Below are 26,608 nucleotides of genomic sequence, written 5' to 3' on the forward strand. Positions count from 1 at the left end.
AATACTTATTCAAAATTTTTCTATATGGTTTTCTTGCCCATCTTGGAAAGAAAATCTTACTTAGAAAATTATATGATTTTTTAATAAAAATTTCTAATTAGAAAAATGTTTCCAAAAAACATGAGGCACTAATGGTCCCTATATTTCTACTAAAAATGTCTTTTCAACATTTATTGAAAAAACCACTAATAATCTCTAGAAACGTATTTTTATTAAAATATCTTTTTTCAATTTCTTGAAGAGCAATGACGAAGGGACAAAAGAGTTTTTTTTTTTTTTACACTAATAATCTCTAGAAACGTATTTCTACTAAAATATCATTTTTTCAATTTCTTGAAGAGCGATGACGAAGGGACAAAAGAGTTTTTTTTTTTTACTTTTTTTACTTGTTTATGATCTCACACGTGCGAAATCGTGTGGGTTGGAGGGGGGGTGGTAGAAAAATTATTTCTCCCAACTTAGGTCTCGAGGAGCGAAATTATTTCTCCGTCGTCAACTCTCACTCTGGTTTTCCGCTAAGATGTCGCAAAGCGAAGGCGTGGCGCCGACGACGAAAACAGAGGAGGCGAAGAAATAAGAGGGAAGGGGATGTAGCGGTTGGCGATCCCGATCCCGCGACTCGCGAGCTTTCGAACCGAACCTTGATTCAGTCGAGCTCGGGTCGTTAACTCAAACGAGCCAATTTCGGATCTCGAGCTCGAGAGAAACCGATTCGAAATCGAGCCAAACTCGAGCCACTCGCGAGCCAGCTCGGTTCGAAGCCAACCCTACTTACGATAAATGTTGGAAAGTTCCACATGCATATAGAACTGGACACTGATACGGCTAAGAATCGTTGTCCTAACCCCCCAAGAAGGGGCATTTGATTGATAGTTTCCTCCATAGATTTGTAAAGAGGACATGTGGAATCCACCTTGTGTTGGCCATGCTTTTTGAGATTGTCTGCGAAAAGAATTTTGTTAAAGCGGGCGCTCTACATGAAGAACTTCACTTCGGGAGGGGTGCAAAGACGCCAAGTGAAAGCCTCCTCATGCCCCGTACTGCAAGTGAGCCATCCTCTAATTAAGTCGTAAGTGGAGGTGACCGAGAAGGAGCCAATCTTATTAGAGCTTCTGGATCCGATAGGCCCCCACAAGGGTGACGATTCCAATTCCCATCACAAGTATCCTCTACAACCAAAGTCCTCTGCAGGGAGAGGCTGAAAAGAGTAAGAAAAGACTTATGCAAAAGCGCACTACCCGTCCACCTATCTTCCCAAAATCTGATTGACTGACCATTGCCGACATAAAAGCGAATTGCAGAGGAAAAAATTGGGAGGAGATAGAGAGATCTCCAGACAAATGATTAGTCAATCATGCTAATATGATGCTTGGAAAGGGCCAGTATGCAATCTACAATCATGTTACTTGAGCTGCTAGAATTATCCAAGGAACCAAATGGATCATCATCCTATTCACTATTATCACTTTTTGGTGATGACCCTAATTCCATATTAAGCCGGTTTGTGAACTTGTCATCTATTACATAACCCCTCACATGCAAAAAGGTTCCCAAGGCAAGTGTAGGTTCTTAGATACCTAGTGGACGTGTTGCATGCAAGATATGAGGCGGTTATTACTTAGGTTTATGTGAAAGAAGGGACAAAGGTAGCAGGGGACAGAATTAGGGTTTCAGTATTTTATGATTAAATAGATGGGTTAGGCGGTGGATAAGGGAAAAGGATAATATTGTCTGATGGTTTAGGGAATCAAGCAAACAATGGTATAGGTGGTTTGGATAAGCATCTTAGAAATAATGATCAGGCAGGTCTGCAAAAGCTTGAAAATTAGGGTTAAGGGTTTCTAGGGTTCAAGGACATGGAGTGAGGGGTTTAATAGACTGAGACTATGAAATGTATCTCATGATAGACATCACCTATTGGCGAGGATGATACAAATTGAATCTATAATAAATTTTATTAACATAAAATATTTTTAGTTAATATTATTTTATGATTTTTTTTTTTGGAAAAATAAAGGCAAAAGGATGAAAAGTTTCACTTGATGCATTTAAAGATGGACCTTTTAAGTATGAGTTGAGCTGCCAAAATTGGGGAGAGTTAGGGTAGTGTTGTTTGAAAAATAAATAAATAAAAATCACTTCAATGGCTAGGAGTGTCACTTGCTTAATGGTTAGTCAATATTATAATCAATCTGTTGAAAAACCAGTCCAGGTGTATTTTGGTTATTTCAGCTTATCACCATATTCATATTTCTATGTAGTCGTGTTCTCAATGTTGAATTATGTCTATAGTCCAAATTTCATGTACATAGGACATAGAATGGGAGATATAAGGAGATAAAGGTTTAACATAAATGAAGGGCATTTTTGTAATTATACCAGATTACTTAATTCAGCTCATTCTTGAGCCTTTCTCAATTTCTATTCTCTATCTCTCTAATTCTTCCTTCACCTCTCTCTCTATTCTTAAACTTTTCATGGTATCAAAACAATAGATAACATCTAGGAAAGTTTTTTGTCAGTAATCATCATTCTTTGAAGAAGACGATCACCTAGAAGAAGGGTTTCTCACATGTATCAGTTAATGGCTGGTAAAAACTCAAATCTTTTCATCTTTTTTTTTAAATGATGATAACTTTATTTCAAAAAAAGGGAAGATAGATCAAGGGAGGTCTCCCCTAACAACAGGAGATTGGGCTGGTTTAGCAAACAAATCAGCAGCTGAATTGGCTGATCTAAATACATGAGACTAAGTACAAGAAATGGTAGATACAATGTCCAAAATATCAAGAAAAATCTGCCAAATGATGCCATGGGGGGAAGGATGAGGTGAAGCACTATCCGATAACGACCTTGGAATCTCCTTCCACAATAAGGGTACAACTAAAGTGGTTCTGAAAAATACGCAAGCCATGAAGCAGATCAGTGAGCTCAGCAGTGGTCAAGTCAGCAATTCTGAGATGGCAATGCCGCGCGGATAAAAAATCACCCCGCCAAAGCCAGTCAAACTCGGGTTCCCAAAAGCGCTACCATCAAAATTTAGCTCATAATATCCGGTGGGAGGAGGCTCCCAAACAGCAACTCAGCCGGAGGGGGGGGGGGGGGGGGGGGGGGGGGGTGAGGGGGTGAGGGGACAAACATTTGAGCAATAATCTTCCATTTGGTGCGGACTAGGGAACAAGAGTGGTAGGCAAATTCTTTCTGGGAGGCTGATCCATGTAGAGATGAGCCTTGTGGCAATGTAGGGAGACCTCAACAGCAGAGCGGAGAGTACAATCAAACTGTCTGGAGTTCCTCTCCTTCCAAAGTCACCAAGGGAGGAAAGCAATGCAGGCAGCCAGCAAAAGCTTGCCCAGGCTGGGAATGCGGGTCCCAGAAGAGAAACAACACATGAGTTTCAGGTCAAGTGGGATGCAGAAGCTGAGACCCATACTGTCAATCATGTAAGTCCACACTTTCTAGGTGAAGCCACAGTGGAGTAGAAGATTACTCATAGTTTCAGCCTCTGTCCCGCAGAAGGGGCAGAGAGGATTTGGAGCGGTGTGACCACGCCTAATAAGGTTGCCTACAGTGAGGATCTTATTGTTGTAGGCATTCCAGAGAAAAGACTTCACCTTGGGCAGGGTTGGCACCAAACAAAAGGTACCGGGTGGGGGGAGGGCGGCCGAGTCCATCCCATAAGATGGCAGTAGGCCAAGGAGACCGAGAATAGTCCACTGTCGCTAGGGAGCCAGATCATCCGGTCCGCCGACTGAGGGCAGACAGTAACACTGCCAATACTATCAATCAAGCCACAAACAGAAATGGCTTCCTCATCAGTAAGGGCACATCTAAGGCAAAGATTCCATGAGCCATTCCCCCAAGCGTTAGAGACAGATAAGTCGCGATTTGGTAGTGAGTTGTAGTAGAGGTGGATAAGACAAGGCAAGAGAGCCATCGCCCGACCACCAATCCGTCCAAAAACGTAGATTGGAGCCATCCCCAACAAAGAACCGAATGACAGTGCAAAAAGTGGAAAACAGATGAAACATGGCCTTCTAGATGGGGGAGAGATGACGACAATTGCCGTTAGTGATCAATCTATATCCAAGACGCCGAAGCTTGAAGGCAACTATTGGCTTCCACAAAGTCCTAGAGAAGAGTTGAGCTTCTAGAACAACTTGAGCAGTAGAGCATGCCCCATTTCCTTGGTGCACCTGATCCCAAGCCCACCCAAAGACTTTGGCTTTCACACTTCATCCCAACTGACAAGGTGATAATGAAACTCATTTATAGTGCCATGACATAGAAAACGTCTCTTGATCATGTCAATGCACCGGCTAATAGAGTTAGGTATACCTACGGGGTATGAGTTTAACAAGATCAATCTACCCACTTGGAGATCATCCTACCCTTCCACATGGAGATGCGACATTTAAGCCGTTCGATCACCCGAGCCCATAGCCTCGTCCGGGTTCTATTGTCAGTAAGAGGGAGGCTCATATAGTATGTGGGAGAAATCACAACTAGACATCCCAAAGTCTCTGCCATGATCTAAAGCAAAAGGGGATCAATATGATAACCATAATTGTCGACTTTCCCCAGTTAACTTTCTAACCAAAAGTGATCTAAAAAAGGCCGAACAAGGCCTTAATGTTATGGACCTGATCAAGAGTGCCAACACCGAAGCAGGGGGATGTCAAAACAACTTTGATCAGAGACGACCTCTAGCCAACCAATGCTGCGAGCAGAGTAGTACATAAAGGATAAGTATTCAGCAATGATGTTGAAGAGAAGAGGGGGTCTCCTTGACGGATGCCTCGAGTGCCCTAAAAGAAGCCACAAACCGTGCCATTGAGGAGCAAGGAGTACGAGGCCGAAGAGATACAACTGTGGATCCAAAACCTCCATTTGTCACCAAACCCCATACATTCGTAATGTCGTCTAAGAGGGACCAACTAACTTGGTCGAAAGCTTTCTCAAGGTCCAACTTGAGAACAAGCTACGGCTGATCCACAATCTTATACGTGGCCATAGCAGAGTCAAGAATGTCACAGCCTCTGATAAAGGCGTTCTGACCCTGGTGGATGATGGTAGGAAGAACAACCTGGACACGACGAGCCAGGATGCTGGCGATGATCTTGTTGGACTTGAAACGAGACTTATCAGCCGGTAATCCACACTAGCTTTCTTGGGGACCAGAGCAATAAGGGAGGCACCCACGCTCTTAAAAGTGATTCCACGATAAAAGAAACTTCAGACCATGGAATTGATATATGATCTCAAGACGAGCCAGCTAGCAAGCCTTATAGAATTCCCTGATAAACTCGTCAAGCCCCAGGGTCCTATCCCGTGGGAGACCCAGGACCGCATCCTCAAACTCCAAGTCAGAGAAAGGAAGCTCAATGAAACTCACCAATATAGGGGAAATTGTGGTGAAGCGAAGGCTAGAAAGTCTGGGTCGGTAGTGATACTCCTCCTTGTACAGATCTACAAAGAAAATGAGAAAGGCATCAGTAATGTCTATCCAAGGTAACCTCGTTGTCAATAGACAAGGAGATGACCCGGTTAGTCCTCCTGTGGGCCGAGGCGATAGCATGAAAGAACTTTGTGTTAGCGTCACCCTTGGCCAACCTCATGAGACGGGCCTTTTGCTTCCTTTGAACCCTTTTGGAGTGAAGAATAGATAGAAAATTGCACTGAAGAGAGATGCGGTAAGACATCTTAGCATGAGTAAGACATCTTTGCTCCTCAACTATATCAAGGGCAGCAATCTGAGTCTGGAAAGGATTTTTGAGAGGAGGCAGAAAGGCAACGTTCTGAGGACCATGATTTGGGTTTCACTTTGAGACGCCTTAACTTGCGTCGGAGAGACCAGCCATCGTAGTTAGCATCTCCAAAGGTTTCCTACTAGGAGGCGACGTTACCGGCAAAATGTTTGTCCAACAGCCAAGAATTATCGAACCTGAATGGGGTAGACCCCCATTTATCAAGTTCGGTATCAATCTGAACAGGCAAGTGATCAAAGCCAGCACGGCTCAAGATCGATCCACAAGTGTTGTCGTAGAGTCTGAGCCAATCACCAGTGGCCAAGAAACGTCCAAGCTTAGACAGGATGGGAGGTCTCTGACCATTGGACCAAGTAAATGCCTTGCTAGATAGGCTGATTTCTTCCAACTCAAAACGCTAATAAAAGTCAGCAAATTGGCTCATGGTTGTGGTAGTCCAGGAGGTAGAAGGAGACTTCTCATTGCAAAAGCGGGTTGCATTTAAATCCCCGGCAAGGAGCCAAGGAATAGGCCAGAGAGGCAGAAGGCCAGAAAGCTCATCCCCAAAAGAGCGCCGATTCCGATATCTGGTAGGCCCATAAATGCCAGCAAGCCCCCAAGTGAAACCAGTGCATTTGTCACACAACTTAATACCAATAGAGAAGAATCTAATCACGTGATCTAAGACTTCAATTACAGAGGATTTCCAAAGAAGAAAGAGGCCACCAGAAAAATCAATAGCATTGATAGCAAGCCACTCCAAATTATTATGGCCCCAAAGGTCATGCATAATGGAATTGGAGGGATTATGACATTTAGATTTTTGGAGGACTACAATAGAAGGGTGACTTCTAGAAAGAAGATTCCAAACAGTAGCGCACATTCTAGGAGACCCAATCCCACGAACATTCCAAGAAAAAATAATCATTTCTTGACTTTTTAGCAAACTCCTGATGTGGATTTGCCACCCGAGAGGTTCTCATTGTTAACCATTCCCATTCTTCGAGTCAACTCGGAGATAAGACTCCATGTTTCTTCATCAAATTGGTAGTGCTTATTCTGCAGAGCCAAGTAGCATTGCCGGCTTCTGTCATCCAGAGGTGACCATTATTCTGTTTATTGATTCAACATGAAATCTTCTCAAGAATCTCTATGAACTGACTTACTATATAACTGAAGCCAGTCGTTATTGGCTAAGAAGCGGTCAAACTTGGAGAGGACGGGGGGTTGTCTGCCATTTGACCAAGTGAAGGTCTTCCTAGATAGGGTAACCTCATCAAGATCCCAACTGCCAATAAAGTTTGCAAATAGCCTCATGGAGGTAGTGATTCTTTGGGAGGGCGGGGATTTCTCGTGGCAGAAGTGGGTAACATTGAAATCTCCCGCCAACATCAAAGGAATGGGCCACCTCTAACAAGTCCTCACAAGGTCATCCTGTTACGGTCCCGGATTTGACACAAGGATTCATTGTTGACGTAGCGGTTCGGCCTTGGGGAATTGTAGAATAACATGGAGGAATTGTAGGGAGACATGGAGATGAAAATGAAGATCAAGCCAAAGGGAAGCTTGAAAACCCTAGAGCTCGTTGGGGAGAACTCCAAGCCTGTTTACTCTAGAATGAACCTAATTCTCAATACTTCAATGCTTCTCCTTCTCATTACTCTTACCCCTTAAATAGGGTTCACCCGGTTAGGGTTTACTATAAAATATTACAAAAATACCACTGTAAATAAAATATTCCAAAAATTACACCACCCCCCCTTGGGAAGAACGAGCTTGACCTCAAGCTCGGAAGTAGGGTCTGGATGCCGACGTCTCTACCCGTGCCCAAGTAGCATCCGCGATAGCTATGTCCACTCTCTAGACACCCAAAATTGGAGGTTTTTTTTTTTTTAGTGGCCCGGTTCAAGTTGGCCTAGGTTGACTCGGTTCGGTAAGCCCAGTCCGGCGCACAACTTAGCTTACTGCACGGATTAAATTTTCCTAACTTAGGAAAATTTGAATCAGAAGTCGTCTTCCTCCTTCTGCGGAAATCAGAAACCTTCGGCATCCTCCTGCCGATCCCGAACAGAGCGGCCGTTGGTAATTGCGGAAACCTTGTCGACAGCGGATCCTTCCCTCACGGCACCGACTAAGGCGGGCGATGGTCGTCTTTCTTCCTCACAACACCGAACAATGCGGGAATTTCGCCGACGGAGTCTCCTGCTTCTCCGGTGGCGACTCATAGCCCGTTGGGGCTTCGCCGCTTGGAGAGTTTCCGCAACAGAGGGCTCTCGGAAACCTGTTAAGCTATGTTTCTCAGCCCCCCAGAACCAAGAACCCTCTTCCAAATTTTATGGAAAGTCATTTGCCGCTGTGCTGCTGAGACGGAGTTTGAGCGGAAATTTCGCCGACGGCGCCGACGGAGTCTCCTGCTTCTCCGGTGATGAAGGGCAGCTAGTTGGGGCTTCGCCGCTTGGATAGTTTCCGAGACAAAGGGCTCTCGGAAACACGTCCTGGTTGAAACTGGTGCTAGAAAATTTCCCTCGGATTTCGGATTTCTAGGGTCCTTCTTGGAGATTTTTGAGGCCCCCGTAGTCAGATTTGGGGTCGCACCAGAATCGCCCACCATCGACGACGTCTTGGCAGAAACACCTGCCGAATGCCTCAAATCTTGGTCCCCGTTGATCGACTTTGGATCTCCCTGCTGGGAAATATTGAAAATTTCCGAGGCATGGCCTTTCTACTCATCTAAAATAGCGTCTGCCTCTTCAGCAGGGACTTCGGCCGGTAACGAAGACGAAATTTTTTATTTTTTCGGTACCTTACGTAAAAAGAAAACAGAATTCTAATCTTCAATACTTGGAACAAGATTAAGAATTACCTCTTGACGTCAACACCAATCCAGCAACCAGAATTCGTCCTTCTTCCTGGTTAGCTCCCGCTAACCCTTCTCCCTTTCTGGAATTTTCGTGAAAGAGATAGTCTTCTCTTGCAGCATGGAAGAGAGAGGTAATTCCTCTTCTTCATCCTCTCATGATCACCTTAGATATCCCCCAATGTATTCACCAAACAACCAGAGAGAGTTCACGCCAAGAACCCTAGAATAGGGAGCTTGAGCAAGAACCTAAATTACCCTAGTTTATGCTAATTCTGAACTTGCTTTATTTCTCCATCCTTACCCCTTAAATAGGGTAATTAACATCAACATAGGTTAGGGTTATAAAACCCACTTCTACCCCTACCTTTAAGTCTTATTACAAATCAATAAAATTCGAAATTAAAAGCAACATAAATAATAAAAGTAAAGTAGATGGCTCAGTGTTATTGAGTCCATAACATCTCCCAGAAGAGATGTCTCTCGTGGCGTCTAGTAGGACCATACACACCCACAAGGCACCAAATGTTCCCCGATCCTTTGTCTCTCAATTTGATTCCGAGGGAGTAAGTGCCACAAAAGCGATCGATCACCTCAATGGTATTATTGTCCCACACAATCAGAATGCCGCCAGCCAATCCAATCGCATCCACAGAGATCCATCCAGGCTCCTTTTGAGGCCACAACTCACGGATATATCCAAGGGGTAGATAAGCCGCCTTGGTTTCTTGAAGAATAGCAATATTTGCCTTGGTAGAGGCAAGAAGGTCCCGAATTGCGGCACGACGACGCATGGATCCAATTCCTCGAACATTCCAAGAGATAATGATCATTAATCACTAGTCTTCTTTTTGGACTTCTCAAACAGGTGGTTATCTTCCCTGAGGGGCTCCGTGCAGACGGAGTCCATCAACTTTGCAAGTTCCACTATCTGTGCCTAGGTTTCTGGGTCGAATTTTTGTTGTTCTATCTGAAGAGCAGCCACATACTTATGAGTTTTTTCCCCCGTCTCTGGAAGGATGAAGTCCCCTATCTCTAGATTGCAGGGGTATCTAGAAGTAGCACTGGGACCATCCTGGAGAAGTTGTCTTAGCTAACCTCTATTTCGGCGCTGGTAGGTGGCAAGGGGAGGAGGAGGAATTTTGGGATGGGAATATCTCGGAGGTGGTGGAGGGGGAGAGTTCATTATTTGAGTGGTGGTTTGAGGGGTGTGAGGACTATGGGATGGGGTTATAGGGAGGCCTACAAGGCTTTTAATGGGGGGGGGGGGGGGAGGAGGGGGTGTGGTTATTTCGGGGGGTAAAGTGGGAAGGTGAATGACAGATGTGTGTATCGGGGGGGAGTAGATTCTATCAGGGATAGTATCTGTGGTGTGTTGAGATGGACTGGTGGGTGGGTGGTATGGCAGGCTGGAGGGAGGGACAATGAAGGAGGCAGTTGGAATAGAGTCATCGTCAACTGTAAGACTAGCTGGTTCAGGATGCATCTTCTAGGGAGAAGAGGTTGGGGTTGCTGCTCTCAATGAGTGGATAGGTTGTGGAGAATCTCTAGATTTAGTTGTAGAACTCGAGGTCATATTTCTGAAATCTTGCATATCTGCCAACTCAATTTGAATCCAAAATCTGGTTTAGACATTTGGCCTACGAAGGAGATGAACAATGCCCTTTTGATCAAATAGATCTGGAACTTCAACATCAAACATAACAACCTATGGGGTGATATGGTCAGGTTCTATCTTCACCTTCGGGTGCCTGGTGGAGGGAGGATGGAGCTACTCGGCTCCTATCCCCGACATGGAAATCAATTCAAAAGCTCCTCCCAATATTCAGAGATGCAACTTCCTTTCACACAGGCAATGGAAGGACCCTCCTCTTTTGGTCGGATGAATGGTGTGGCGCCCGCCCCCTCTCTGAGGATTTCCCGAGGCTCTCTAGGGTGGCGAGGGACCTCTCTTGCTCAGTGGCTGATTCTTGGAGAGATTGCTCATAGAATCTTACGTTTCGCCGGGGATTAAATGATGAGGAAGCTACTGCTTTTTGCTCTCTCCTCTCTAGACTCAGCAGCACTACTATTCGCGAGCATGCAATTGACAAACCGACATGGAAGCCCAGCATTAATGGCCGATTCACGGTTGCATCCGCCTACTCTCACATTAGAAAACAAGATTACAACATGCATGAGCACAAGGCAAACCTGGCATGGAAGCTCTCAGTGCCTAATAAAATCAAATTCTTCATGTTGGACGGCCATCAGGGAACAGATCCTCACCTCTGATAACCTCCATAAAAGAGGTTACACTACCCCCGACCGCACTTGTCCCCTTTGTGGTGTGTGTGATGAGACAGTCCAGTATGTTCTCCTACATTGCGACTTTTCATGGCAAGTCTGGATGAAGATATTTCAGAAGATTGGTCTTCAAATGGGGCTACATCAGGACCTTTTTATCACCTTTGAGATGGTTATGGAGATATACCTTCCTAAGATAGGCAAGATAATTCTCTTGGCATGCCTTGCGCATGTCCCATGGTGTATATGGCTAGAGCGAAATAACCGAAGATTCAACTCCAAGGCTAGCAACCAGGATAATGTAGCTTCTCAGGCAGTGGGCCTTATCTCGAGCTGGCTACATTCTAGGAAGGAGTTTGCTTCTCTATCGGGCGTCTCCCTTCGAGAAAATTGGGGTTTGATAGCACACATGGCGGGCCCCTATAGGAATTTGGTTATGGCCACCTGGGATCCTCCCCCTTACGACTGCATCAAACTCAATTTTGATGGCAGTGTTTTAGGTTGTCCTGGGCCGGCTGGAGCTGGTGGTGTTTTCAGAAACAATAGTGGAGACCCTATTCTATCCTATGTAGGGCTGGTGGGTATTGCTGATACAAATACTATTGAAGTGAGTGCTCTTCTGTTCGGCCTCCAAATCTTTAAAGAGCGACTCCATGGCAAGCTCATTATTGAAGGCAATTAAAAGACTATCATCAGCTGGTGTTCAAAAGAAAGCTCCCCTCCTTGGCACCACTGGCCAATCATTGATTGTATTACTGACATTGTGTCATCCACTCATTGTAATTGGAACCTCGTTCCTAGATCAGCCAATTATTTGGCGGATAAATTGGCAAAATTTGGAACCTCCTAACAATCTCTCATTGTTTGGGAAGGCTTCCCCTCGTGTAATCTGCTCGTTTGAGCTCTCATAATAAAACTCAGCATCATTTAAAAAAAAAAAATTGAATCCAGAATCGGGCATTATTCACCATAATGCATCAGATGTAGCGTCCTTCGCAAGGATGGATAGGATTGATGAGGATCCGGGCCTCATCAAGACGATGCCAGTGCTCAGTAAGGGGGTCCAGAGCGATTATGTCACCAAACTCCGAGATGATGCTCGTGAAGACCTCATTGTGCCATAGTTCTGCAGGGAGGCCGGTGACTGTAGCCCATTGCTCGAATTGACTAGAAGGAGTCAAGGAGAGCCATTATGATATCCCAATGATGTCCAAGGGGGTGTGGGGTGTGAGAGCAAGGGCAGTAGAAGACTTTTTCTGGGTTTCAAAGTGAACAAGCCAGGATGGGAGTTGAGGTAGGAAATTTTGGGTGTGTAGGGGAGGTGAAGCTCATCAATCAGCCATTGAAGTATGCAGAATTTGACGATACTGGAGGAGGTGTGGACTAGGATAGAGCAGGTCAGAGATTGTCGCCCTTTATGGAGCAAGTTAGGAGGGATTTGGATGGTTTTGGATTTTTCTAAAGGAAGGTGTGTAGGAGCATGGTGTTTTGAAAAGAGGTTCTGAATGACTGGGTTAGGTAATTTCGAAGGAAGGGGAGGGTTAGTGGGGGGGAGAAATGGGCTCAGAGGAGTGTTTTGTTGCTGATGGGGCTTAGGAATAAGGGGGGGGGGGGGGGGGGGATTGTGTAGGCTTGGGTGGTGCTGCTGGCTTTGGGGGCTCCCCCTGCCGGAGTATATCTCATTTGTTGTGGGAGTTGTGAGCTAGTTCATGGAAAATCCTCAAAAAGTCCATTTAGAAGCTACTCAGAGGATTTTGAAGTACTTGAAGGGTACACCTGGAAAAAGGTCTTTTGTATACTCAGAATGGGAAAATTGATGTACTTGGGTATTCTGATATCGATTATGCTGGGTGTAAGATGGATAGACGTTCTACATCAGCCTATTGTTGTTTTGTTGCAGGCAACCTGGTAAGCTGGAAAAGTAAGAAATAAATAGTTGTGGCTAGGTCCAATGCAGAAGCCGAGTATCGAGCAATGGCTCATATAGTTAGTGAGTTTATGTGGATTAAGTTTGTGCTTCTTGAGTTTGGTTTTTCGTTACCTGAGCCTATGGTTATGAATTGTGATAACCAAACAACCATTTTTATTGCCAGCAACCTTGTATTCCATGAGATAACAAAATATATAGAGGTTGACCGCCACTTCATTAGAGATGCTGTTATGCAGGGGAAGACGGTAACTCCTTATGTAAAGTCTTCAAACCAATTGGGAGATATATTTACCAAGCCTTTGGGGCGACGTATTTTAGACATGTAATTTAGGAGATATGTAATTTTGAGTATTGAGGGGCATTTTTATCCTTTTGTAAATGTTCACTTAAACCCTGATTATAAAGAAGCAGGAAGGGCCTTTCTGGCTTGGATTCCAAGGCAGGAAAGCTGCCCCTCTTCTGGAAATCTTTTTCCCCTTCTATTTTCTCCCCAAATCACCTATTTTTCAATATAGTTAAATTTTTTAATTTAATTTTTTCCAAACAATTCATCATTTAAAAAAAATAGCTCTCAACAAAATAATAAATACCTTGAACAAGAAAAAATTCAAAGGATACAAGTTAATCTCATAAATACCTCTGCCATGGATGGGCGCATTTCAGGTTTTCTTCTTACACACAAGTATGCAGCCTTAGCCATATGATACAATTCATATGTGTCATATGAGTCTCCTAGTCGTGAATCTATGAGCTCATGTAACGCCAGCTTCTCAATCAGGGGTTCCGCCTAAAATCGTGTAAAAGAAAACCTGTTATCTTGATCTTAGAGTAGCAGTGGGACAGATGCAGTATTGTACAGAATTTGTTTCTTTTTCCTTTTTCTGTTTTTAACGAGTTTCAGAATGTTAAAATATCACACTGAACTTAACAGGAATAAAGTACCAATTGTAACAAAGATTGCTGCTGCCCCTGCATTTCTATATCAACCACCTTTCGGCCTGAGATTAGTTGCAACAAAACGATTCCAAATGCATAAACATCAGTTCTAACCGACACAATACCATTCTCCACATACTCAGGAGCAAGGTACCTAAAAGGGTCAAGGTGAGCTGGCAACTTAAATTAGAGAATTAGAGAAATAAAAGAAACTTGGATATTGGCAATGAGATTTCTTACCCTAATGTTCCTAGTACCCTTGTATGCACCTGGTCAACATTTGTCTTCCATTTGGCAAGGCCAAAGTCACCAATCTGCATAGAGAGGTTATTGTCAACTGAAATACTGAGTAAAAACTTCATGATGTTTGGTAACAGTTAGGATTTAAGGAAATATATCACCATGTGAATATGCTCGGGTATAACTGACAGGCTCTGAAAGAAAGCATGTTTACAAGCGCACGAGGGCTACACTTGATGGCCTTTTTATGGCAAGTATGAGATTAGTCACCATAGACAAGTACATCCAGAATGAGAAAGGTAAGATAAACAACAAGAACCTACCCAAGTGAAACAAAATTACCAAGGCATACAATAATAGCCACTATCAACAAGCAGACAAGATGGCCCACAACACCTAGGATGAAGCACCATGGGCAATATGCCACTCACAATTTTAGGTAATTTTACACAATGGGATGATTGACACGATGTAGATGATAAAACTATGAAAAGACATAGAAGGCATATCAACCAACCATAGGAATAAAATCATGGGTAAGTAAAATGTTGCTTGGCCGCAAATCACGATGAACTATAGGACCTCCACGACACTCTTCATGTAGAAAACGTAAACCCTTTGCTGTTCCGATGGCAATAGCAAATCTTCTGTGCCACTCAAGTATAGGGGCAGATTTACCTAAGGAGAGAAACAAGAACTCAGACATAAAGATATCAGTAATAACATCTTACTTCCAGCAGTAATGAGTCCTTTGATAGAGGTACTCATACACACAAACACACACTCATCTACTTGATTGGGCAAAAGTAAAATGTAGGCCCAGTATATATCTTTCATGTCCATTTTTCATGTCAGCAGAACTTACTTGATAAGTGCCACTCAAGAGATTTATTGCAGAGGTACTCATACACCAAAATATTGCGATTCTCCTCTGAACAATAACCCAACAACATTACAATATTTTTGTGCCGAGCAAAGGTAAGGATATGTACTTCAGAGCAAAATTCAGGATATCCCTGTGAACTTTCTTGTTTTTGGATCTTGGCTGCAATAACGTGCCCATCTTTAAGTCTTCCTTTATATACATGACCAAATCCACCTTCTCCTAATAAGTTCTCCCTTGAAAAATCAGATGTGGCTGCTTGAATTTCAGACAGTTTGAATTTCATTAACTCCAGAATATATGGAGGACCACAACTGACGCATAGAATTGGATTGCCTGAATATTTATGTCAAAGAATATCATTGTGTGGAATGATGGAACTTTCTTGGGACTCCTGGTAACATTAAATTTTAAAATTGAAAGGAAACATTACTGACCAGGTTTCTCTTGGTTTGAAGAACTACTCTCATGGTACACCAGGCTCCGCTGCTTCGCTACTATGTGGTTTGGTGACAACAGTGAGCTGAATCTAAGTGAGTAGCAGCTGTCTTGGGAACTTACAGCTCCAGAATAGCTTCCGTAAGAAACAACTGTGTGGCTACCATCTCCACTTACTGACATATTTAAGATAGGTTCAACAGATCTTGAAAGAGAGTAGAATTTCTGTTCTGAAAGCTCAGCTTCATTTGAGGTTATGAGAAAAGAACGAACAACTTCCACTGACAAGCTATCATAAATCAAGGCAACCTTGCATGGAATATTTCTTGTGAAAAATTTCATGTCCTTTCTTAGATGCCTGCTCAGATTTTGTCATCCAGTTAATAAAAGACAAAGGGGAAACATCAAGTGGACAAAAACATCAAAATTTGAGTTATCAGATTCCTTAGAACTACCAAATGAGCCATATAAAGGAAACAACCAGTTAACATTATAAAATACTGAAATATGAACCATATACTCAGAAGATGCAATATAGTGCTCCAGTATCAATGCCAAATGTTCTAGTCAACTTTGCTGCTTTTGCTGTGGGCCTGATGGCAATGATTAATCAATTCCCAAAAGTTCATATTAGATCTCACTTTAGAGTTATCCAAGAAGGCCAAATTCATAACTTTATCTGAAATTAAGAGACTAAAGAAGCCAGAAATGACTGCTGAAAGAAACAAATTTAGTTTGCCAATGTTGAAAGACACCATCACCTCGAGCCAGAACCAAGTATGCAAATACTTAATCCATTCCTTGCTTTACAGAAGAAATCTTGACACCAGTAAGTTTATTTGATTCAAAGTAACTCAAGGTTCTGTCACGTAACGGTGATTACCTTTACTACTATGCAAGCAGAACTACAGTTAACAAGAAAATCACAATGTTGAGGTACTCTTTTTTGACATGATAAAGTCAACCACAAGCATATTTTGACTTTCATGTGATGTAGCATTAGATGGTGATTTAAGAGAAAAAAACTTGTTCCAAATGAGGAAAAATAAAATATATTCAAAGGGCTCAAAGCCATGCAAAACAACTTAAATCTGCTAAAAAGGAAAAAAAATGGGGAAAGTAAGCATAATTCTTATAATCCATAGAGTTTTCTAATTTAATTTATTTTATTATTAGTAGTTTCCTGGATTAAAAAGTTGTTTTTATTTTGTGCTAATTATTATCACCCCCTGGAGAGATGCCAAAATTACTTTCAAGTCCCACTCCATGAAACAGTAAACTACTCTCACTTCCTTATTTCAGAAATTCTTCTCTTACCCCCTTTTTCTTCTTTTTCCTACAAAAGTAACAAATTTCCCTTAACTTAAGAACTAAAACTATTTTAAACATGGGAATCACAGGTGCTGGGCCTCACCCTGATTTTTCTCCCCTTATTTAAGGTGGGTGAGAGGGTGCGACAGGGAGCTCCCACCCCATTGCACAAAGGGAAAAGACTCTCTGCCTCCCTCTTCTCATTGCAAGGGAAGGCAGCAGAGAGGAGCCTCCAGAAGGGGGAGAGGTTCGAACCCCAGCCTCCTGCCCTACAGCCCCTGACCCAACTCTGGCAAATCACTGGCATCCGTAGACAGTGTAGGGATGCAAGGTTGCCAACCTCCCCCTCTTTTGAGAAGAAAGGGGAGAAAGGCCCCCTTTCCATTTTGTATGGAAGGAAGGTAGGCTCTTTGTCGAAGGACAGGAATTAAGACAGGACCCACTAGTGGTGGGTTCCTAATTTTAAAAATAACTCAAATTCTAATAATTAGAGTTATCTTTGTCTTATCTTAAAAAAAATAAAAAAGGTGTTAGAGAAGAAATTTTGAAATCAAGGAGGTTAGCTTAATTTTGGCACTTCCTAGGGAGCATGAGTAACTAACCCTTTATTAATTTAGAAAGTGTTTTCTAGGAAGTTTGTCCCTAGAGCATTTTCTTTTCACTTTAGAAGCTTCCTATTTCACATAAGTTTCTTTCTATTTGGACTCTCTTATTTTATAATGGTTTCTTTCATGAAGTATTTCCCTCGAATAGAGGAACCCACAAATTAGGAGAAGACCTTCTTAGTAAGAAGCCAAGAGGAGATTTGGCCCGACACACGATCCGCGGATTCACATTTAGCATCAAAACGCATGCGGTTGCATTCATTCTTGAGGCCCCACGGAATAAAAGCAGTACAAGCAGAGAACATCAACTTTCCCAACCCTGGGAGGGGAATACCAGTGAGTATTTTGCTGAAGGGTGATCAGATCCGCCGACATACAGAATTGCAGCCCTACCTTGCAAAGGATGGAGGTCCACACTATCTACGAGAAAGAGCACTGAAGCGGGATATGACTGGTAGTTTCATCTTCCGTATTGCAAAAAGGACAAACGAGATCAATAGAAGGGTGGCCTCTCCGTCTAAGCACATCTGCCATGAGGATTTTATTTAGGCAGGCACTCCACATGAAGAATTTTACCTTTGGTGGAGCACAAAGGCGCCACATGAAATATACCTCGTGCTCCCTTTGAATTACTAGTTTCTAGAAGAGTTGTTATGTCTAATTATGTAAGTACAATCCTCAAGCAAATCAAAGTTTCATTTAGTAAGTTTTGATGTTTAATAGATATTCACTCTGTATCTGAAACTTCAATATCAAGCATAACAGAGCTAGTTGGTAAGTTATAGTATTCTAGGAGAGCGATTTAGGTGATTTTTTCACTTAACATGCGCCAATTGCGATTTGGCGTAACGTGTGCCATCAACGATCATATAGTGCGCCATAAGCGATCGTATCGTGTGCCGTAAGCGATCGTATCATCCGCCGAACATTTTGAAATTACTAACATGCGCCAAAACCCCAAAATGCGAGAGAGAGCTCCCCCGACGGTCATCGTCCCTACGGTCGGTAACCGGACCACTCCCGACAACCACCACCACACAGACAAGGCCACCGCAAGCATTTCCAACTCCGGTAGAAGACACGATGATGCTGCAACGAGAAGAAGTAGAAGAAATGTCTCTCCATGGCGAGGAAGAAAAACCCACAAACGATCGGATCCGTCCTACCATCGCTCCAGCGAGCTTTCCGAGGCTCCAACGGAGGACTACGAAGCTTGCTATACGGCGGTCTCTCGCCGAAAGAAACGAAATAATCTTTTCTGCTTCAGCTATAGAAAATGCAGAGTTACCGTTGAGAGAGTCGTCCGAAAATCTGGTCTAGTGATCCGTATCTCCTCGACCAACAGATCAAAACTTTCATTCATCTGCGTCCCAGTAGAAGCGATCCACAACTTCAGGCTTCAATTCTAGAGAGCTACCACGAAAACTGAGAAATCCCGTGAACTCTGGTCACGGGACTCAATTTTCCTCTTCTCAGTGACTACCTTCTGTGCTCGCCGGGAATGTTGGGTCACCCACAGAAGAGGAACCTCCGTTTTGGCCAGATTGTTCATCCTTGAGGCCACAAACTCGGGTTTTGGCTAGAATGAGTTACCCACTGCACTCCAGAGCCTCTCCCTGGCACTAGATCTAGCAGAAGCACCAATCCTCCTCAGTGATGCCAGAGTAAGATTTCCACCTCTCCCGTTGTCACCTACCAGCGCCAATCCTCCCGTGCTCACAGGCAAAACAATTTTCCCCCTCCTGTTGTCACCTACCAGTGACGAGCTAGAGGTCAACAGAGACAGCTTCTACAGGAAGGACCCAGTGCCACCACTCGATACCCCAGCAACCCATAGATGGGAGATTTCATCATTCCAGAGTCGGGTGAACAAACCCAAAAGTTTGTGGCAGCTCTCTAGTCAGAACAACACAAATACGACCCAGAAACCTGGGCCCTGATAGTGGAACTTGTCAAGGTGATGGGCATTGTTTTCACGGAGCCTCTCCCGGGAGATATCCACCCATCTGAAAAGTCAAAGAAGATGAATAATGATCAATGATTATTCTCTCCTGGAATACTAATAGAATTGGGTCCTTGCGTCGTTGCGCCTCCATTCGAGACCTCCTTGCCTCTACCAAGGCAAATGTTGTTATTCTCCAAGAAACCAAGGCGGCTTCTCTTCCCCTTGGATACATCCGCCAGTTGTGGCACCTAAAGGCACCCGGCTGGGCTTCAATGGATGCAGTGGGATCGACTGGCGGTATCCTGCTGATGTGGGACACCAGTACTATTGAGGTGCTTGATCGTTCCTGTTCCGCCGGGGACTAAATGATGAGGAATCGTTGGCTTTTTGCTCTCTCCTCTCCAAACTCATCAGTACAATTATCCGGGAGCATTCGGTTAATAAGCTGATTTGGAAGCCCACCAATAATGGCCGATTCGTTGTTACTTCTGCTTACTCTCATATTAGAAAGCAAGATTACAGTATGCATGAACACAAGGCGAATCTGGCTTGGAAACTCTCGGCGCCAAGCAAAATCAAATTTTTTGTGTGGTCCGCCATCAGAGAACAGATTCTTACTTCGGACAACCTTCATAGAAGAGGCTTCACCGCCCCTAATCTTTCTTGTCCCCTTTGTGGTGAGTGCGAAGAGATAGTCCAACATGTCCTCTTACATTGTGGATTTTCGTGGTAAGTCTAAATGAAGATTTTCAAAAGATTGGGCTCCAAGTGGGGCTACAATAGGACCTGTTTGGCACCTTTGAGATGGTTTGAGGGATTCACCTTCCTCGGCTGGGCAAGTTAATACTTTCGGCCTGTCTTGCGCATGTTCCATGGTGCATTTGGCTTGAGCGAAACAACCGGAGATTCAACTCCAAAGCTAGCACCCCAGACAACACGACTTCTCATGCCGTTGGCCTCATCTCGAGCTGGCTTCATACAAGGAAGGATTTTGCCACTCTATCGGGGGTTTCCCTTTGGGAAATTGGAATTTGATCGTTCATATGTCTGCCCCTTGTAGAACTCCGAGTATGGCCATCTAGGATCCTCCCCCTTGCGACTGCATTAAGCTGAATTTTGATGGTAGTACTATTTGGGAAATTGGAATTTGATCGCTCATATGTCTGGCCCTTGTAGAACTCCGAGTATGGCCATCTAGGATCCTCCCCCTTGCGGCTGAATTTTGATGGTAGTGCTATTATTCCAAAGATAGCTCCCCCCCTTGGCCCCACTGGCCCATCATTGATAGTATTGCTGACATTGTATCTTCTACTCATTGTAATTGGAATCTCCTTCCTAGATCAACCAACTCTTTGGCTGACAAATTGGCAAAATTCAGAACTTCCCAGCAATCTCTCATTGTTTGGGAAGGCTTCCCTCCTTTGTTAATTGCTCTTTTGAGCTTTTGTCTTAATAAAAATCAGCATCATTTAAAAAAAAAAAAAAAAACATCGAGCATAACAGCCTATGGGGAGATATGGTTAGGTTCTATCTTCAGCCTTAGGGTACCTAGTGGAGGAAGGATGGCGTTACTTGCCTCCTATCCCCGATATGGAAATCAATTCAAAAGCTCCTCCCAATATTCAGAGATGCAACTTCCTTTCACACAGGCAATGGAAGGACCTTCCTCTTTTGGTCGGATGATTGGTGCGGCCCCCACCCCCTCTCCGTGGATTTCCTGGGGCTCTCTAGGGTGGCGAGGGACCTCTCTTGCTCAGTAGCCGATTCTTGGAGAGATTGCTCATGGAGTCTCACGTTTCGTCGGGGATTAAATGATGAGGAAACTTTGGCTTTTTGCTCTCTCCTCTCCAGACTCAGCAGCATTACTATTCGTGAGCATGCAGTTGATAAACTAACATGGAAGCCCAGCATTAATGGCCGATTCGCAGTTGTATCTACCTACTCTCACATTAAAAAGCAAGATTACATCATGCATGAGCACAAGGCAAAACATGGAAGCTCTCAACGCCTAATAAAATCAAATTCTTCTTGTGAACGACCATCAAGGAATAGATCCTCACCTTTAACAACCTCCATAAAAGAGGTTACACAGCCCCACGATCGTACTTGTCCCCTTTGTGGTGTGCAACGAGACAGTCCAACATGTTCTCTTACATTGTATTTTTCTTGGCAAGTCTGGATGAAGATATTTCAGAAGATTGGACTCCAAATGGAGCTACATCAGGACCTTTTTGGCACCTATGAGATGGTTATGAGGATCCGCCTTCCTAGGTTGGGCAAGATAATTCTCTTGGCATGTCGTGCACATGTCCCATGGTGCCTATGGCTCGAGCGAAATAACCTGAGATTCAATTCCAAGGCTAGCACCACGGATAATACAATTTCTCAGGTAGTGGGCCTTATTTTGAGTTGGTTACATACTAGGAAAAAGTTTGTCTCTCTATCATGTGTTTCCCTTCGGGAAAATTGAGGTTTGATCGCGCATATGGCGGGCCCCTGCAGGAATCCAGTTATGGCCACCCGGGATCCTCCCCCTTGCGACTGCATCAAACTCAATTTTGATGGTAGTGCTTTAGGCTATCCTGGGCCGGCTAAAGTTGGTGGTGTTTTCAGAGACAGCAGTGGAGACCAATTCTATCCTATGTTGTGCCGGTGGGTATTGCTGATTCAAATACGGCCGAAGTGAGTGCTCTTCTATTTGGCCTCCAAATCTTCAAAGAGCGTCTCCATGGCAAGCTGCTTATCAAAGGAGACTCAAAGACTGTCATCAGCTGGTGTTCTAAAGATAGCTCCCCCCCTGGCGCCACTGGCCAATCACTGATTGTATTGCTGACATTGTGTCATCCATTCATTATAATTGGAACCTTGTTCCTAGATCAGCCAATTCTTTGGCTGATAATTTGGCAAAATTCGGAACCTCCCAACAATCTCTCATTGGTTGGAAAGGGGGGACGTTTGAACTTTCTCTTAATAAAATTCAGCATCATTTAAGAAAATAGATATAAACTCTGTAAGAGGGGTCAATTAATTACCCTCTCCAGTCCTTGGTCAGGACATTCTTTTGTCAACAGTCAATAAAGTTCTGTTGAGTTTTCAATTTCTTTATTGAAGTTGTCGCGTGTGTGATTTCGCAAATCTTAACCAAGTTCAAAGTTATAAATTTAGCACAAACAAATTGTAAGTGCTAACTTAGCACTATTACTTCTATTCTTTCAACAGGGTGCACCATCATGCATTGGATTGGGAGGAAACATTTAAAGGTAATATCATGACTTTCTGAGACATTTTGATTATGCAGCTTGTTATCTGCCAAACTGCATTTCTGTATCTTCAAAGCTCTTCCAACTGACAGTTCATTAGTCATGAAACCCAAGGTATCCATACCAAATACTAGTCCTCCTTCATGATCAAAGACTTTTTAGAGAAACACTTCAGTGTACTTCAGTTGGCAATCTCAACAATGGCGATTAGTTCGGCTCGGGATTGCTCCTCTCCTTCATGGAGGCTTTATCATTGCTTTGATGGATTTGTCAACATCGTTTCTTGACTTAGTATCTATTGGATGCAGCCATCTTTACAAAGCCAACCATTTTAGCTTACTTTCTCCAGAACACCTTGATTCCATGGAGCCAGCTCCCCCCTAGAGATTTTCTTGGTTTCAATGTATTTCGTCTCTTTCTTTTGTTTTTTCTGTTGTACCTTTCAAGATTATTTCATGGGTTTTACCATCCAAATGAAATAAAACAATATCATAATTAGGATATTCAAAAGCGACCAATAAGTAAAAGTTCAGATGTTACAACTATAGTTACAATCAAGATGCCAGAGCAGATATGACAAATCCTAAGATATAAATTAGTTTTTCATTTCCTTTTTCAGCCTCACATAGTCAAAGTTGATAATTGGTATCTTACTAGGACCGACAACAAGATACGAGTTTGTACCGATCAATTATAACCCAAGTTGATTTACAAGACACAGCCTCTTGCAAAATGACTTTCTTGGCTGGAGTGCCTGCTGTAATTTTGACTTCAATGTGGACCTGAAGTACAATCAGAGAGAGTTCTTGGAGCTCAGCACAGAAATGCAAAAATGAGTAGAAGGTATAAATTAAATGATCATCAGAAATCAGAAATTAAAATGGACGCAAATAATATAAAAAAGCTATTTCACCTGAAAAATAGAATGTTTTTCATAATTTGTAACACAATAACAAAATTTAGCCACCTTAGGCAAACAGAAAACTAAGATCTCTTCCCATCAGGAACAAAAGAGGAATAAAATGAAAAAAGCATAGGTAGGATTTCAAGAACAATGCTTCCTCTGGACCCAAAAAGTAGAAGGCAGAATTATATACCCCTTCATTTTGACATTGTGCTGCACTTTGATGAAGCATATTCACATAAACATCAACTTTCTTGGAGACTTCATCTTCTAAAGCTCGAGCATTGGTCCCAAATAAAGAATCAAGGCATGGTTTGGTTTGATACCCCACTAAATCATGGAAACCAATGCTATTATAGTAAGCTGATGTGAACCAAAAAGGAAGAGTTAACAAAACATAAAATGCAATTTAGATTGATTTGAGAGAGCCGTAACATGTGCTTCAGGATTTCTACAATGACTCCAGCTTGATAATAGCCATAACTTATTCTTTCCGGTTCCACAGAGGAAGGAAGTGAAGTTTTTGTTAATCTCCAAATATGGCCTTCTTAGATGTCTTGTTAATTACAACATCATTGGAGGTATATCATTTTTTTTTAATCTACATAGAATTTCTCAAACAAAATTAACAAGGGGTTCACTTCTCTCATCTTCCTAGAGACTGGGAAAAGAAAGGGAAGGCTTTACCTCCCCTTCCTTCAATCATCTAATGAAACATCACAACTAGGTAAGTGGGCAATGTGTTACTTGTGTATTGACAGGAAGACACTACAAAACACTTGGGTGATTAGTGCACTTAGAAAGTACATCACCCAGGGAAAGAAAAGTGAAAGTGAATTCTAGGGTGATCTACTTTCACTAGAAAATATATTTTTTTATGTTAGTGTGGCCTACAGAAGGTACAGTAGAAGGTAGATTTTTGTGTTAGTATAACATTATGATAAGTGCAGATGGAATTCATTGATAAAATAGATTTATGAGAAAAGAGAGCATTCATGCTATTGTAAGTCATTATACGTTATAAATATTTTAATTAGTTGACATAAATCTGGTATTGACCACTCTGGTTATAAAATAACTTTTTAATTTGATATCATAAATTTGACTCTTAAAGATAATTTAGATGTTAATATAATTAAACTAATTTAATTAATAAAAATAAATTAAATAAGCAATGATATAAATTAATTTAAAGTAATAGTTTAATTTTTAATTAAATAACAAGAATTTAAATTTTTTTCTTATAAATTAAATTCATCATTACTTTATTTAAAAACAATCATAAAATTTTCAGGTAATTTATATAAAAATTATAGAATAATAAAATTTTATTTTATCAAATAAGCGTAATTTAAAATTAGATATATAATATTTTTTTATAATATTTAAATTAAATTTATTTTGACAAAAAAATGAACTAAATAGCATGAATTTGAATTTTGAAACAAAAAATTAAATTCAAAATTACTTAGTATGATTAAGCAATAATAAAAAAAATCTAATTACAAATTATGAAATAATAAAAATAAAAAAGAAAAAGGAAGAAGGAAAAACGACAAAAGAGCAATGTGCAAACATATGAAAGCAACCAACGATGGAAAATGAAATTCCAACCTGAGAGGTGGAATTTCACATTTCATCGTTTGGTTAAGAAAAGGGGTGATTCACTTTTTTTAGGTGAAGTGAATTCCACCCCGACTCTTCATGTTGAATAATTTTTTTAAGCCACTTTCTGTATAAAAAATGAATTACCCCAAACATGCTATATGTTGGGAGCCAGATCATGTTGAATAAATGTTCCCAAATTCAATTAACACCTGTACATCTTCAACTACACCAGGTGGCTCCCATTGAAGCTTACCCTATAATCATGGATCTTGCTCAATTATTTAGAGGCAAAGCTGGTCAGAAGGAAAGATAAATTTTTTACAAACTTTTCCAATGAAAGACTTGTCAAATGCATGCTCAAAGCTCTGTCGTCTGCCGTAAAAGAGATGCAGAAAATATCATAACTTTGTCAAACTGTTTATCATAAAAAAAGATTTAAAAAATAAGAGAAAAAGAACATTCGATCTTACCAATATTTTTAAAACTAGAAGACATCTCCGATCTGATCAGTTGAACAAATTTGAACCGACTAGAAAACAAGGACAGGTAAAACCAAAACATTGAAAAGAATAAAATTATTTATAACAGGAAAGAAAGGAATCCATTAAGCACTAACTGGGATGTGGAAGACTGTGCAAAACCCCGAGAATGAGAAGTGTATCTCCTCTTCCAAGGATGTCTCCTCTCATTCTCATATTATCGATGATAAGTTGAAGCTCCTGCTCCTTGATGTCCTTGGTGGCGTCACAGGCCACGATGACTCGGAAGTTACCCGCCGATTTCCACATGTGGGTTTCCGAGTTTTGAAAACTGGGATTATCCTAGACGATAAACAGGCTTGAGGAATTGCATCGATGTCATGGCCAGAAGGGACTCGGCCGAGAACAAACTTTCCATGTTTTCGACTCTGTCTGTCCATTGCCAGTGAAGATCGAAAAAGATTCGAAGAGATGGTGCTTGATGCTCGGATATTCCCCCAGAGAAAACAAGAGAGGACCATTAAAGAAATGCTCTTTCAAGCTCGAAGGCGGCAGGAATTTGAAGTTCTAATGGTTTAGTTACCTATGTACCCCTTGTTTTTAAAATAATGTTTGCAACTTTACAACGAGTACCCTTATAGGGGGTTAGTCTTAAATCAGAAGATAAATTTCAGCCGTATTACTCAGTTCATCTCCTATCTCTTTAGTTCGAATAATCTTGAAAGAGTACTTATTTCAGAAATCTTAACCATTTATCCACTATATTAAACCATTAATTGTAGCCTCTTAGAACCATTGTTCTACAACTAGAGGTGCACAAGTGACTTATATTAAGTTGATACTTATTTATTAATGCACCAGACCGTTGGGAGAATTTGAATTTTGTAGAATAGCCTAATTTGATGCATGATTTTCTTTCTTTTTATAAAATTGCATTTCGGAGTTCCTTAATTTCTATTCCCTGATCTTTAACCTCTTCTCTTTTCCTAATCTCCCTTCGTTCACTTTTTCAATCTTGACCATTGATTGTGTTACAAATTTTAAAGACACTAGGGAACTCATCCAATGGGATGAGAGATAGGAGGGAAAATCAATTATATGTACATTTTTATATTTAACGTTTATTTTAGTTAACAAAATATAAATCTAAATATACCTTAAATATAGCAACATGCATTT

At 41.9% G+C, this 26,608-nt stretch overlaps 1 protein-coding gene across 1 annotated transcript in view; it reads right to left on the reverse strand.

Moving 5' to 3' along the window:
* The window catches only part of LOC137949450 (probable serine/threonine-protein kinase PBL8), a 32,050-nt gene extending 6,193 nt beyond the window's left edge, over positions 1-25,857 (reverse strand). Inside the window, exons 1-9 of the mRNA XM_068795499.1 lie at positions 25,567-25,857; positions 23,536-23,672; positions 23,123-23,220; positions 15,317-15,675; positions 14,862-15,215; positions 14,514-14,674; positions 13,997-14,070; positions 13,763-13,910; positions 13,458-13,607 (exon numbers count right to left, since the gene is read on the reverse strand). Coding sequence (XP_068651600.1) covers positions 13,458-13,607; positions 13,763-13,910; positions 13,997-14,070; positions 14,514-14,674; positions 14,862-15,215; positions 15,317-15,675; positions 23,123-23,220; positions 23,536-23,672; positions 25,567-25,738 — 1,653 coding nt within the window. The 5' untranslated portion in view covers positions 25,739-25,857. The remainder of the gene's footprint in view (positions 1-13,457; positions 13,608-13,762; positions 13,911-13,996; positions 14,071-14,513; positions 14,675-14,861; positions 15,216-15,316; positions 15,676-23,122; positions 23,221-23,535; positions 23,673-25,566) is intronic.
* Between the last annotated feature and the right edge of the window lie 751 nt (positions 25,858-26,608).

The sequence above is a fragment of the Aristolochia californica genome, unplaced genomic scaffold (assembly GCF_029961685.1).
Source record: "Aristolochia californica isolate CCGP_79_NKW_82.1479 unplaced genomic scaffold, dmAriCali1.0.hap1 SCAF_14, whole genome shotgun sequence".
Lineage (NCBI taxonomy): Eukaryota > Viridiplantae > Streptophyta > Magnoliopsida > Piperales > Aristolochiaceae > Aristolochia > Aristolochia californica.